A 14,635-nucleotide genomic window follows, 5' to 3' on the forward strand; every position below is an offset into this window, starting at 1 on the left:
GGTGTCGCACGAATGCGCAGCAGGAGCAGCGGGTGGGTTTGTGGAAGAGTAGGTGGTTGAAGGTGAAACAAGGACAAGACGGTGGTTGGATGTAAAGGGAGAGAGGGGAGATGAGGAAGGAAGAAGCTCGGGGGCGAAAGGGCAGTCCACTGACACGGGATCAACCGGGGGGGGGGAAAGCGTACGTAAAGAGGCGATCGGCCAGCGCCAGTCTGACCAGAGAGTCAGGGAGATGATGGCTACCAATTCAGGTCCCCGGGAATTTCTCCTTTCTCCGTTCTCCCTTCTCTTTATTTTGACTACACCCTTTTGGTACTAATCTAACGACTATCCAGGTCTAGCTTACCTACCTTCCTCCCCCTACGCCGACCGCCCCTGCAGAAACTCCCCCAGACTTCACCGGCCTAGCGACGTCTCTCCCCCTCCATTTAGGCCAGAAATCCAGGGGCACGCGGGTCGACTTGACTGGCTGGCGGCTTAACCCTCGCGATCGACAGGCTCCACTCCACTGGACGCGAGTGGACTTGACTTCCGGTCCTTTCCCCTGGATCCTGTCACGGAGATCAGGGGCAGGGGCACATTTCAAAGAGCAGGGTGCAGAGTACCAGACAGTCGACAACTGAACCACTGGCACAGCCAGATTCTTTCCCGCCCCCTCCAAAGCCAGCTCCAGGCGTTCGGAATGACGTTCGCATTCCCTGGCGGTCCTCTTATCCCCCAATTGATGTCATTTGGGCTGTCGGAATGTGGGTTCGTCGTGGCTGGCCAGATGCACACGCGAGTTACGTGCTTGTCATGACCGCGCGATCTCGCTCGGCTCTCAGATGCACTGTCAGTGCATACACTTTGCACCTCGATGCAGGTCGGGGCAGGGCGATCGCGCCATGACCCGGGGTGCTATCCGCCATCCGCCATTGGCCGTTCGTCGTCACTTCCCCCCTTGGTAGGGGATCCTTGATGTCGACTGCCAGGCACGTCACCGATCCAGATGCTTGGCTTCAATAGCCACTGCACGCGGTCAGTGCTAAATGTGATGCCGAACATTTCTGATGCCTGGACCATGGTCGTTGGAGCTGGTGATCGGTCCGACTAGACTGACTGGAGGATTCCTGCAAAATTGCAGATGCAATCTAGTTGTCACCGACTGTGTGTAGGCCTCTTCCTGCTTCTTCCGCAGAACGCATGGCAATATTTAGAACAGACCCACTGCGCCCGCGACGCGACCCATGGTTGAACTGCCGACTGCCGACTGCCGTTACCACATCGACCGTTCGTGTGCCCACTAGCATAGGATCGGATGCCGAAATGATAGCTACAAATTACCTGCAACCCCCCTTTTACCATATTACCTAGGTTCTACGGGATGCCTAGCCATCTCTCCTCCATTAATGGTTCGCAGCTCAGGACCTAGAAGGGGACGTTTGCGTCTCCGTTCTTCACCTCAACCAGAACCTCAACCACAGGCGGAGAACCTGCACGGAAAATACGGTTCTTTGTTTCGCCTAGGAGTGTCATGATACCGGCCCTCTTCAGCAAAAATGTTTGTCTTATTTAAATCTTAGTTAGACTAGCTAGCAGAATACACTGAATTATCATCCTCACGTGGCGCGCGCTTAGATTATCCAGTCGCGATTTATGCGGAAATAAAAGTAGATTGACAAGACATGTACAGAGATGAGGTGACGGTTCCAATACGGATATAATTATCTACCCAACATATGACCACAGCGAGGCGAGGGGCTTGTTAATAGACAGGCAGCGGCACGCCATTCAAGTTATAGTGCCATGTATCAATCGAGGTCTGATCATACTCGCACTCCATCTTATTCTTCTTCCAAACAGGACGCAGGGGCCATGCGCAAATCTGCCGATTCTCACCCTCATATTCACCTTGGAGGACAGTGGCATTGAGGGTCACTGGCTTGACGCCCTTCTCCACCCAGTTGATCAAGACTTGCAGGTTGGTCTGAGGGAAAGGTCCATTGGGCATCAGAGTGTTGGTCGAGCAGTGGCCGGCACCGGGGACGAGGTACAGCTGGTACCAGTCCTTGAGAGCGTCGGCGCCGTCCTTGTAGGAGAGGCTGGGGTACATGATACTCCGGACAGACTCCCAGTATCGCACCGATGAAGCTGTTGGGATACTGTAGTCTGCCTCGCCATGGAAATGGATGACCTTGCCGCCGGCTTGGTGGAAAGGAGTCAGGTCGGGCCAGTTAGTCTGCAGAGTCGATCCGAATTCCTGCATGCCACTGATCATCCAATTCTTCAGCGTGTCATAAGTCACACCGTCGAGGTTGGAGAGATCGGTACCATTCTTGTCGACCAGCAGGGCGATGTGTTCAGCTCCGAGTCCGTCCACCTCGAGTTCCCATTTCCCGGTGGTGGAGTTGTACTGGGTTGTGACATCCGAGAAGGTCGAACCCGTCTGGTAGGAGAAATACACCTGTCGCCCTTGAGAGTCGCGCAGGCCGCGGATAACTTCCTTGGCAACCTCGACCGCCTCCTTGGTCACAGTCCCCTTTTGGGCAGGCGTCGCGGCGGAGCTCATCTGTCTCTTGCGCTTACCAGAGCCTCCACTTGCGGCTGTAGCGGCACAAGAGTACGGCTTTCCAATTACACTGGAAAGATCAAAGTGCAATTCACAAAGATCCGAGCGAGAGATCACTCCATCCTTCAGACCATCCAGGGCATCACAAGCAGAGATGGTCTCATTGACGATCTTCTGCATCTCGCAAGGGGGCGGGTAGTATCCCAATGTCTTCGTGACGATATTTGAATACAGATGCTGCGTCTGTTGGAAGGACCAGCGGAAAGCCGGGGCCCCAATGGCTGCACCGTCCCATTCGTCACCATATCGCTGAATCTGACTCCAACCTTCACGCCCACCCTCAGAGCAGCCCTGGTAATAGGAATAGAGCTTAGTCTTCTCGCCCATGTTGAAAAAATTCCGGGTGAACTGCTTTCCAATCTTGCTCAGCTCCCAATGCGCCTGGTATCCAAACATGTACAGTGTTTCGTAGTCGAGAGTACCATTGGCAAGGAGCATTGCTGCGTCAGCTTGAGTTGAGAAGCTCCCAAACCCGCCGTCAGTAGCTCCCGCCACGGCACCGTATATGACTCCACCAGGGAGAGATCGGACCCCGGAGTTAATAGCATAGCCCCCGCCACCGGTCGAGAGGTACCGGTTTTCGAACTTGGCCGGGTCGGGGAGCCAGTACTGGACAAGAACTTGATCACCCTGACGGCCGTTGTGTGAGTATGCGAAGGTCAAATTGCAGTACGAGAAGGTCGTTGCTGGAAAGAAGGTTCCGTCGGCGCTGGATGCATTGTAAACGACGTTCGTAGTGACGGACGAAGGATCAAGGGTGATGCCTTGAATAAAATCCGATGCCGGGAGCTTGGATTTGGCAAACTCAACCGTGCAGACATCCTTGAGGGAAGCGCCCGCCGCGGTGGTTATGTATGCGAACGCGGCGAAGGCGAAGGCTCGAGAGTTTGAGGGGGCCCGCATGGCCAATTAATGAGCTGTGGAGGGTTCTGGGTTGTGTTGTCGCCGTCTGCCTAGTCAATTGTGCCGATATTCGAGAGTATTTATATCCAAAAAAATCCTCCTCGCTTGGAGACAATGGCCCTAATCCCCGCTTCGGCGCAATCAAAGCCGCGTATGCTTCGCATGCATCAAGCCATGCGTGCGGGGACCCCGGATACCCCTAAGATTTCCCGGAAATTAAACAAATTGGCTGGAGGGTTCTGTCCCACGGACGACCGGACATCCACAATCGTCGTGGGGACATCGCTCCTAGATGTGGAGTGGGGAGGGGTGAGGGGTGAGGTCCCGAAGATGAGCTCGAAACCGTCGGTGGCTCAAGCTAACTGTGTCGGTACTGATATTTGGCCCGAATACCGGGGATAACATGGTCGGAACAAGCATTTGCGGGGGAAACTGCCAAATCAGTTAGCCCGAGTTGACCGATTGGGGAGACCCCAGGGTCGTTAAATCGTGGGGTGTCGAGGTGAACGGGTCCGGCAGGCGCTGATCATTGGCGCTGTTAATCGCTTTTCCCTTAGCTTGACCTCTTCGCGACGCAACGCGGAGATCATCATGAACCCTGTCAACATGGGCAATTATTGCCGTCTCCAGTCAGGCTTCTTAGATACCAAGTTGATTTATTGGGTCTGTCACATCCTTTCACCCAGGTTTGGGCTCTAGACTCGCCGTTGAGCGGATTATTGTGAACGGAGACGCCACTAGCGAGAACTATATCCAGTTTCGCTTGTGCTTCATTCAGGACCACCGTCAAGAGAAAAAAAAATTTCCCAATTCCAAAAGACAGGTGAACACGAAGTCAATCCTTTCTATAGGCTGCCTGCAATCATTCTACTATTGTTTACTTGCGGAATTGACAATCAAGATCCATATGTATGGTTCGCGTACACCGTCATCTCTACCAGTGGATGGAACATCTTGGAACTCGCGACAGCCCACGTAGAACTAAAACGAACCTGACTTGACCAGCCGTCTTCCAAGTGGGGACCTGGATAATTGCACATCCAGACCAATCCTTACCATCTATCGACTTCGTATGCGTATCCGTAGGCTTGTTGATGGCGGCGCTGTGTATGAGTACGGTATTCGCTACACTACACTAGATGGAGGTTATTAGATAATACCCCTCGCGGAACTGACTATGGGTATCTCAATTCTTGTTAGTGGCATCAGCGCTGTCAACTTCTTTTTGCCCCTTCCTGGTGACTTCCAGAGAATCACTCCTGGTCTGAAGCTCGAAAAATTCAGAGCTCAACCTACTGAGAGTAAGTATATCCCAGTAAATCCCTCTTCGCTGAATAGATAGGTCTGGTAACGGTGATTGAGATGGGTCCCGCTGCTAGGGCTAGGTTGCTCGGAATATATATTTCTGGGCAGAGTACGATTGTCGCCAGCAGTTCTGGGAGGGCTTTCCGCCAAGCAAGGTCCACGTGGGTTTCGAGATAGATCAATAATTAGGACTACATACATGATCTTAAGATGTTAATTCCCATCTTCACGTATTGATTGACACGCATCAATTTAGGAAAGACGTGTTGTGCCTGAGTATAGGCGAAGATCTTCATTACAGTCACTGGGGAATTGCCAGGGCGGAGGAATTGGCGGTCCGCCTTTGTTGGAAGCTTCCCCGGTAGCTTTCTTCCACCACTTCGACAGCTCAGGAACAGCTTCCTTCGTCAATGGAACCCGCACAATGGAGCCCGCGTCGCAACCTCTTCCCACGTTGACGAACCCTCGCTTTACCCTCGAGCTTGAGTTCGTCTCCTCCCTTGCCAACCCTTACTATCTGTCTCACCTCGCCGTTACCTATCCAAACCTTTTGGGTGTCTCTCGCTCCGATGATACCGACACGGAGGGTGCCTCTGCTCCCGATGCCGAGGCCTTCGCTGCATATTTAGCCTACCTGTATTCCTACTGGAAGACGCCCGAATACTCTCAGTTCCTCACCCACCCCGGCCCGACCTTGCGCGCCCTGCGACTGCTCCAGGAAGACACGTTCCGCCGCGATATCATCCTTCCTCAGGTCATTGAAGGACTGGCTGGAGTCAACATGCCAGTCGATGCTGAAGCCAGTGGTGCCGAACCCGAAGAGAAGCAGGAAGAGCCGAACGGATCGAATACCTGATTGCTCGTGTTGGACTGAATATGTGCTTTCCCGAGCGGATATTCCCCCTCTTTTCCCTCTCGTCTGGGCAGCGTCTCCGGAGGCTTTGCTGCAGGGATCTACACCTTTCTACACCGAACGACGAGTAAAATGCCGTCGCCCAGTTCGGTTATTCACAAACGGCTACAAGAGTTCATGGCGGGGAGGCATGCCTTCATGTGCGACCGAGGCACTGGGCCGATCGGTCGGGGAGGGCTTTGTCGATCAAATCGCAATGGAACAGGTACGAGGCTGGGTCCAGGGAAACCCCCAGGCCCCAAGCAGATAAGACGCACTCGACACCCATGCACACGTTCCTGCGACGGCATTTGCGGGGTTGCGAAGGACCAAGCGTCTTGTTGGGAAATGTTACAAAAGCTCCATAGCAAACGCATGCGATGGTGCCGCATGCGTCCAATCCATGTGGCCGACCCCGAGGCAATTGACGAAAAATAAAATCACCAATGACACTCGTTTCCCTTGTCTGATTTTCTAGTCAAATGGGAGCTTTTCCCAACGTAGGGTAGAAGGCAGTAAGAAAAAGAAACGTAGCGGGCGCTGTCATCATCTTCGTCCGGGGGCTCGGAACTTCCATCCCAATCAGGTTTTCTTTCTTTTCTTCAACCTCCACACAAAAGGGTATTCTTCTCTCTTCCCTCCTGAGACTCTGAGTACCACCAGGGGATTGCTTCCCTTTCCTTCAGCGGTGTTCATTCACTGTTCCCTCCTCTCGCGACCAAGTACTCGTCCGCGCCAGCCCAGCGGATGAGCCCCACCCCCCTGGTGATCGGCCTCCAACTACCTCATCAGACTGCCCCGTTTCCCGACCACGCTGGCCCCGAACGTCCACCATTGAAGCCTCCCCTCCCCATGGCCCATCCCACCGTTCTGAACACCACTATCGCATTCCACTGAAATTCCTTCGGTCTTCATTTCTCGTCTCGCCGCGTTCCTTCGCAGACCACCCTCGGGGGTGCTCAAATTTGTTCTTCATGGAGTCGGTACGCCAGTCGTGTCGCCCGCGACACCAGGTCTTGACGCTCAAGTGCTTTCCCCGCTATCAGAAGGGCGTGCCGGAGGTCAAGCCCAACCCCAGCGAACTCTCGTACCTGTTATACTATGCCAGCACGCGTCGCAGCAAGCTGACCAAGGTCGGCGCCTTTCTGGAGAAGAGGGTGGCCAAGGATGTCTGGAGGCGCCGGTGGGGGTAAGTGAAGCGAGAGCAGAATGGCAGACTCTCGGGACACCATTACATGAGGAAATGAGTAGCGAGCAAAGGCTAATCGTCCGTTCCACAGAAATGTCCAGGTCGCGCTTCATATACTGACCGCGCTGATCGAAAAGGTTCCACGCGAGTTGCCCATATACGCACGCTACGTCTTATCCATCATCGAGACAATTTTGCAATCAAATGACATTTCCATGGTGGAGGATTCGATCGCAACCTTTGAGACATTCTGCCTGCACCAGGACATTGCTATGATCTCTGCAGAACAAGGCCTTGCTCAAAAATACCGAGAGGTCATTCGGATATACGCCGGCTTCGCTGACCCGTCCTCCCCACCCTATTCGTCGGCCAAAATCAGTCCTCCGGTCGCCATCCGATGGAGAAACGCGGGGCTTCGTGCGATAAAGGGTGTTGTCAGTTCGGAGAGTCTGGCCGCGGATGGAGGGACCTCCCTGAACATCATCCTGCCGGTCATTCTAGAGAATTTGTATTCACCCAATGAGGATGTTCTCGTACCCTTGAGAGCGAAACTTCGTGAGACCGAAAACGGTGAACGTGCTGGGCCCCAACCTCGACGAATAAGCGTCGCCACGATAACCACGGTTGACACGGTCGATGGTGACCCTGCATTGGCCGCGCAGTCAACAGCCGACGCCGACCGACAGGCAGAGATGGACGCGCGACTTCTGGCTCTCCGTTGCCTGGAGCAGATCATTGTCTCGGGGAGTAACCGCGGCCAGATCCGCATTGCGGCATCCGTCACCTTGCGGTTTATCGCCAACAAGCGTTTCCCACGCGTTGCAACCAGTGAGCAGTCCAATGGGATCAGCCAACAAAGTGGCAACTGGTCGACTTCTCTGATTGAGCTCATTGCCACTTGGTGTCCGGTTCAAGTTCGGTTCGTTATTTTGATGACAGCTATGGACATTTTGCACGATACAACCCCCAAAGAAGACGCGTTGGATTCATCATTCAATATCCTCTCTGTGGTGGATTGGCTGTTGAAATCGTCAGTCAACATGATCGGCCTGAGTGTTATGGATATTCTGATTGGTCTTGTGCGTTACATCTCGGATATTTTATCACCGACTGACCTTGCCGAAGGTGACACTGAAAAGCAAGCGGGCCCAAACGCCGACAGTGCAATTTTCATCTCGCCTCGGAGATGGGCTCTTCTTTCACTTTTAGAGCAGTGTATCGGACATTTAGCGACTCATAATTACTACGGCGATCAGGTTGCAGACATGATGCGTGCCATTCTTCAGCATTTCAAGTCCAGCCTCAACCACGATAGTGCGGCTCAATCCTCCTTGGCTACCGTCCATGAAACCGGAATGACCTCAAAGGCTCCAACCAACTCTGCAACAGAGCAGACTAATGTGGAGAAAGCGCAAGGCGAGACCTTTTCTCACGCTGCCGCTAAGTTAACTGCTCTCAGAGCTGTTAAGGCTATTCTCGTCGTGGCCAATCTTAGAGTGCCTGCAATAACCAAGGGTTCTGAGACAAGGAACCAGGTTGGAATTCATGTCTGGGAAGGGACGCAACGTCTACTTCACGACTCCGACCAGGAGGTTCGCCACGCCTATGCTGATGCTTTTTTGTCATGGCTGTACCTTGAAACGAACAAGCAAGACCTCAAGGTTCGAATTGACACCCCCAAGTACATCAAGCCGGCATCCAAACGTGACTCTGAACAAGCGGAGAAGTCGAGTCGGCGGAGTACATCGGCTCCAGGAAATCACAGAGAACAAGTGGCCTTGGTCGCGCAGTCCAACTTCCTTCGTCTGCTGCACCTGGCCATCTACGATGCAGCGTTTGAAAATGCTGCAGTAGAATCTGAGGTGCTTGTGCTTCACCTTCTCTTGGTAAGCCTCGTCGAAAATCTCGGTGTCAATGCTGCCCAATTTGGGCTCCCCATGGTCATGAAGTTGCAAGAGGACTTGTTCACCTCCGTCGACTTAGGATCCTTTATAGCCCGTGTGAATGTCGGCAGCTTGGTTCATGGTTATCTTTTGGCTCTTTCAGAGAAGTTCAACCTCGAATCCACACATGCTGGAGTCGAGATCCGCAATGAGATCGAAAGGCGACAGAGCAAGGGCCAGTGGCTCTCTAAAATCAAGTTACCCCCAACTGGCCTTGATGGCATTGCTGTGGACGAAAAAGCCATGGACGACGATCCAACCCAGTCAATTACGCTGACACCCTTCCGAAACGTCGATGGCTTGGTCGGTGGCATCGATGAGTCTTACCGCCAGACAATCTCATCCCCTCTACAGAGCCCCCCAACTTCACTGGCTCGGGGATTCAGCTTCCCGGTTCTTAGCCATGCCCAGGCAGAACCGCACTTGCAGGTAGAGAGCGGTCTCCCGTCCTCCGTCAAGGAGCAAATGCTGTCTTCCTGGTCACGAGAGACGTGTCTCGCCGCGGTTGAGAAAGATAGTATCAAAACTTCCTCCATCAGCGGTTCTCGTGGAGGCACCATGACTCGCAACAGCCATATCAATGCCATGGCAAATGGCTCGCCTGCTGGCTCAGCGAACGATAAAAACCGCCGCATGAGCATTCCCGAAATCTCACATACTCCAGATCACAGTTCAGGCAGAGGGTCTCCAGTCCGCGTCACCGAGTTGCGCCGTGTGCTGTCGGTGAACACTGAATCTAATCCTCGACGACGCAGCCCGCTTCGCGGTCATGTTGATGCATCGAATATCAGCGTCATTTCTTCTGGAAGCGAAAGCATGGTCAGCGGTGCCTTCTCTGTCTCGGAGATGGAGCCAGAGGCCGTGCCATCTAGGGAAGAGGAATACCAACAGATGCCCGAAGAAAATGGAACGGAGACACCCCGCGCATCTGCATCCGTTATCGCTCCTTCAGGGGAGGACAAGTCCTTGACAGACCAAGCCCAAGCACCGACCCTGTTCCGGACCCACTCCCGAGAAATCCCTCCAGTTCCTCCTATTCCTGTCGGATTGGCCATTCCTGGCGGCTTCCCCAACGACTCACAGCGGTCCTTGGTCTCAATTGATCGCCCATCCACTGCACCCGATAATTCTCGACAGTCGGTGAGGAGCGCCACGAAGTCGGAGCACCAACAAGCTGCCCGAAATGGAAAGTCTTTGAATCGCAATAAGAGTCGTTCCAGCCATAATCTGGCTTCGGGCTTCTCCAATGTGTTCGGCAGCGCTGATCCCAATGGATCTGATTCCCCTCTGGATACTACCCAACGGGATCAGCTAAGGAAGCTCCTCGATGGATTCTTGTCGCCTACAAATGGTACCCTGACCAACGGAGATCGCCCTGCCACCGCAGTACCGGCTTCAAAGAACTCCCTAAATGAGAGTTACTCGAGCAGGCGGCAAGTTAGCGGCGGTGGTCTTGGCCGGCCCCCATACTAATTTTACTTTCTCTTACCCTACTCACCCTTGTACAGTCGGTTCTGGTGAGCACGTTTTCTCCCAGATACCTCGTCTCCAACCGTTTCCCTTTGCTTGCCTTGTACATGTTTATAATTTATTTCAGCTGTTTTTGATATTTGGACTTTTGGTACCTTACGGGGTCTCTTTCTGGACCCTGTCTTATTCTCCCTGACTTGTCATTTAGTTAGGGCCTGGTACATGTCCCTTTCTGCTCTCCTCATATTTTCTGTTCCGCCTGTCAGTTTTCTCTCTCCGCCTGATCTTCTATCCTTTCTATCTATTTCTTTTCTCTTTACTTTTCTGGCATATGCTTATCTTGCTTTCAAACTGGCCACCCGCTTGCTTCCTCTCTATTCTAGGGTGCTGTATCTAGCTTTATCGTCCGTGGACATGAAATAGACGACAATAGAGTCCAACATCTTCTACAGTATGTGCCCGCAGTGAATTTTACTTTAGTTTGACTCCGTAGAGTGGAGAATTCACTATACTTGTAGCCGAGCGTCCGAGCGTCTTTCTCGCCATTCTAAGGTTGGGACAGATCAAGTAGTGTGAGCTTCTAAGTGCCATTGCTCACGTGATAGTTCCCACAGGCCAAAAGGTCTAGCCAAACTATTTGAAGAGAATAGTTTTGCTGCAATGGTATAATAGATAGGTCCTGGGATAACAAGTGGTATAAGTGCATGTCATGGGAATTAAGAGCCCCGAAACAGAGGGTAGAGGGCTGTGGCTCTGCCCATCAAAAGAAAGCCATCCGGCTCAGAAATGCAGCAGGATATCGTATGAAATCATTGGAACGCCACGACAATCATTTGCAAATTCAGAGACCCGGTTGAGCCACAAGCCTTGGAAGCTGAGGCTGAGACTCTGGATTCTCGATGGGGCCGAAATATTCCTTGAGAGTCTTCTTCAGCAGCCCCTCCGACAAGTGCATGTGTTGTCCTGGAGCAGACTTGAATTGTAGTTTGCCCTGATTATCCAGCTTCTTCAGGCCGAGCCAGTCCTCCTTGTAGATCTTTCGCTCTTGTAGGGGTGTAACTGTTCCATCTGTAGCATTGACCTCGGCAAAAAGTGCGCTCTCCTTCGGGATGGCAACAGTATCCTCGTCAAACATGAACATAGCGAACAGATTCAGAGACTCCAAATGTTTCTTGTACGTTTTATTCTTTACCTCGCGTTCGTTGTTGATATCTGCCAGAAAGTTGCTGTTCTCGAGGTACGCATCTAGCTCGGTTGGGTCACGGAAGTACTGTGCAGGCACGACATGCGACTGCGCAAAAGTCGTCCAGCGGCCGGACCGCAGCAGCGCCTCGGCCCCGTGGCATAACCAGTCGCCCAAAGCGCACGACTGGAACTCGGAGATCCCGTTGTGCTGGCTGCCAAACGTGACGAGGTTGTGGACTGGCGGATTATTGCAACGTTCAATATAGCCGCGAAGAAACTGTCCACCTTGCGAGAATCCGAGGGCGTTGATGGCGGGTGCGGAGCTGAGGATGGGTTCGGCTGCAAGCTGCTCGCATACAGTTTCAATCTGCTCGGTGACGTTACCGAAGAAGGTGGCCTGTCGATCTCCACTACCGGTGTCTGCCAGTCTGATTATGTGCACATAGGTGTCTGGGTTGACTGATTCAGCCAGTGAGGCTAACTCTTGCATCCCATCGCGCTCGAAGTCGTCGCCTAGGCCGTGCCAGATGACAAGTGGGAGCTGGATTGTGCTGTCATCATCGAGGGGTGAGGGACGGATGACAGCTACTGAATGAGCTACTGCAGCCAAGGCAGCCCATACCGTGAAAACATGCATCGTGGTAATGTTGGACCTGAGTGTTGGAAAGCGGATTGAAGAGGCTGGGCGATTGTCGTCGAGCGGATCCGGGGAATGCTTATCAGCACGTGATGCACGTCATCATGGAGTGGTGACACGTCGAGGTAAGGTAAATAGTGCTTAGTACATTGTGAGAACGGAAAGAATCGGCTAATCACAACTCAGAAGACAGAGAGCACGGGCTACTGCTGTCATTCAGCCTCCTACTGGACATGTAATGCGCAATGACGCTCATTAAGCGTGGTATGATTCAGGGCCTGACATGCGGAGGGATCCGCCGATAACGCTATTCCGAATATGGGAAGTCGAGGAGATGCAAGAACGGCCACTTATCACTGTCTCCACGCTTAGCACTGGGGCTTTCAATCTGGCTGGTTTAGATAAGCTAGCGCGATCGGATCGTTGTATCGGATCAAGAGTCCTGCCGGATCGTTGTCATTCGCACTTTTTTCCCACCACCTTGCCCACCATCTCCCGAGATCAAGAGACAGCGGGAACAGATCACAAACAAGGCGGGGAACCGGGATAATGCGGCGCACTGAAGTCTACATATACAACAAATGAATTCAGTTGTCAAGCGTTCTTGCCATGGCTGCGCACGGTGCAAAAGACGCCGGCAGAAGTGTGATGAGCGAAAACCGAGCTGCAGCCGTTGCTTAGAAGCTGGAACTACATGCGAGTACAAGGTTGTTCTAAAGTGGAACGGCCGCGTTCCCCGAGAAAAGAAACCAAACCATGACGAAAATCAGTGTTCAAGATCGGCCAACGAGAGCAGTGATTCGGGGCTTACCAGCACCAACCCTACATGGCCGTGCCACCATGAATCCAATAAATCTCGCCTGGTGACCTTATCTTCCTACCTACAGCCCCCATTCTCCTCCCTATCTTCTACGGCCAGACTTCTTCTTCACCACTTTATCACAGAGGCGTCCTTGATCTCCAGCCATGCCTATATTCGAGACCAGATATGCCGCGATATTCTACCGATGGTCCATCAGTCTGACGCATTACTCTATGCTACAATGGCATTCTCGGCTCTTCATCGATTGACCCTCTCAAACACGCTTCCCGATCAATTCCTGCCTGAAGGTGTCATCTCCAATTTGATTTCTGCCAGTATGCATTCCCTTCGCCGTGATCTTGAGGTACTCAAGTATCCAACCCCACCCCTTCTCCACACTATCAGAACGCTGTGTCATTGTGAGATCTATTCAGGACAGGCTAGCCCATCTTGGCGCGTTCACGTTAAGGGTGCAGGAGCCATGTTTGCGGAAATAGCCTCAAGGCGATATTCAGATCATTCTGAGTACAGTTTCTGGCTTTGGTCCAGATGGTTCTTGTCCATACAAGCTCTAACGGCAGTTACGGACGTTGGGGGGCTGTCGGACGTGGCATCTGGAACAGCGCCAAAACAAGCCATAGATGAAGGTCACTTTTTTGACACCTATACGGGATATTCGTCTGATCTCAACCTTGTCTTAATGCAAATCGGATTATTGGCGCAGAATCAAGGGATGACCGAAGCCGATCGCGATCCCAGAAATGGAGGTTACACCCAAGGAGAGCAGAAAGACGAAGCCTATCGGCTTGAACAGACTATTCGAGACATGATGCGCCGCGACAGAGCAACAGGGCTCAAATTCCCTGACCATCTGTCGCTTAGCGTGGAGACGATTCGACAATTCGGTGCTTGCAACGTTGCATACCAGAATGCAAGCTTGATACACCTTTACAGGCGAGTCCAGGACTTGCCAACGTTTTGTAATCAAGTCCAGGGATGCGTTAGAGAAATCTTGGATGCGGTGTCTGCTATCCTTCCGGTCACAAAACTGTCCCCATGGATTCTGCTCACCACGCCAATCTATACTGCAGGGTGAGTTGTCCCTTAATGAAGTTTAAGTCTTTATCTTGATGCTGAAAATTGGATTGTTTTCAGGTGTGAAGCTGTCGGTCAAGATCGGAAACTAGCCAAAACCCTTCTTCTAGAGCTTTACTCCCGACTTCACATTAGAAATATACTGCGGGCAGTTGAGTTGCTGGAAAAACGTTGGGAGAAGTTGGATGAATCGAGGGATCTGCTTCAGAGACCCATCGAATTTGCTGGACACAGCAGCGTTCCCTTGGCGAAAAGTAAAGAATTGCTTGATTTCATACCATACTAAGTCTATCCGAAATTTGGCTCCCCAGTGTCTTACGAGTAAGCGCCCACCGAGGTCGCGCACACGCGGAAAACTTCACCTGATTTTCGTGTTCAGCCCAGGGAGTGAGAAGGAGAGACTTCACCTCCTTAACCTCCGAGGTCAGTTGGGGAATTGCATGGTAACTACTAGCAGATTATAGTAATATTTGGTATAGTGAGGGAGGTCCAACTAGACGCGTGCTGATTAGGGCCCTCGGGGGGTGAACCCATCGGTGGCTTGTCCTCATCTCGGGGGGGTTTAAGGTAATTCCTAGTAGTTAAAGTTACTAGTTATTACTTTTG

At 52.4% G+C, this 14,635-nt stretch overlaps 4 protein-coding genes across 4 annotated transcripts; 2 read left to right on the top strand and 2 right to left on the bottom strand.

Annotated features, from left to right (window-relative positions):
• Positions 1-1,744: 1,744 nt before the first annotated feature.
• On the bottom strand, positions 1,745-3,511 carry N7482_009963 (putative tannase; the record flags this gene model as incomplete). The annotated part of the gene is made up of 1 exon (XM_056692087.1): positions 1,745-3,511. One exon carries the CDS (start codon positions 3,509-3,511, stop codon positions 1,745-1,747), a length of 1,767 nt encoding a protein of 588 aa, XP_056539793.1.
• A 1,729-nt stretch (positions 3,512-5,240) lies between these two features.
• N7482_009964 (mediator of RNA polymerase II transcription subunit 31) lies at positions 5,241-5,672 on the top strand (the record flags this gene model as incomplete). The annotated part of the gene is made up of 1 exon (XM_056692088.1): positions 5,241-5,672. One exon carries the CDS (start codon positions 5,241-5,243, stop codon positions 5,670-5,672), a length of 432 nt encoding a protein of 143 aa, XP_056539794.1.
• Positions 5,673-6,682: 1,010 nt separating this feature from the next.
• Positions 6,683-10,313, top strand: N7482_009965 (uncharacterized protein; the record flags this gene model as incomplete). Its single annotated transcript, XM_056692089.1, has 2 exons — positions 6,683-6,897; positions 6,989-10,313. The coding sequence occupies 2 exons, from the start codon at positions 6,683-6,685 to the stop codon at positions 10,311-10,313; spliced, it is 3,540 nt and encodes a 1,179-aa protein (XP_056539795.1).
• An 838-nt stretch (positions 10,314-11,151) lies between these two features.
• N7482_009966 (palmitoyl-protein thioesterase family protein) lies at positions 11,152-12,132 on the bottom strand (the record flags this gene model as incomplete). The annotated part of the gene is made up of 1 exon (XM_056692090.1): positions 11,152-12,132. One exon carries the CDS (start codon positions 12,130-12,132, stop codon positions 11,152-11,154), a length of 981 nt encoding a protein of 326 aa, XP_056539796.1.
• Between the last annotated feature and the right edge of the window lie 2,503 nt (positions 12,133-14,635).

The sequence above is a fragment of the Penicillium canariense genome (assembly GCF_028826845.1).
Source record: "Penicillium canariense strain IBT 26290 chromosome Unknown utg000007l_segment0_segment0, whole genome shotgun sequence".
Taxonomy (NCBI): domain Eukaryota; kingdom Fungi; phylum Ascomycota; class Eurotiomycetes; order Eurotiales; family Aspergillaceae; genus Penicillium; species Penicillium canariense.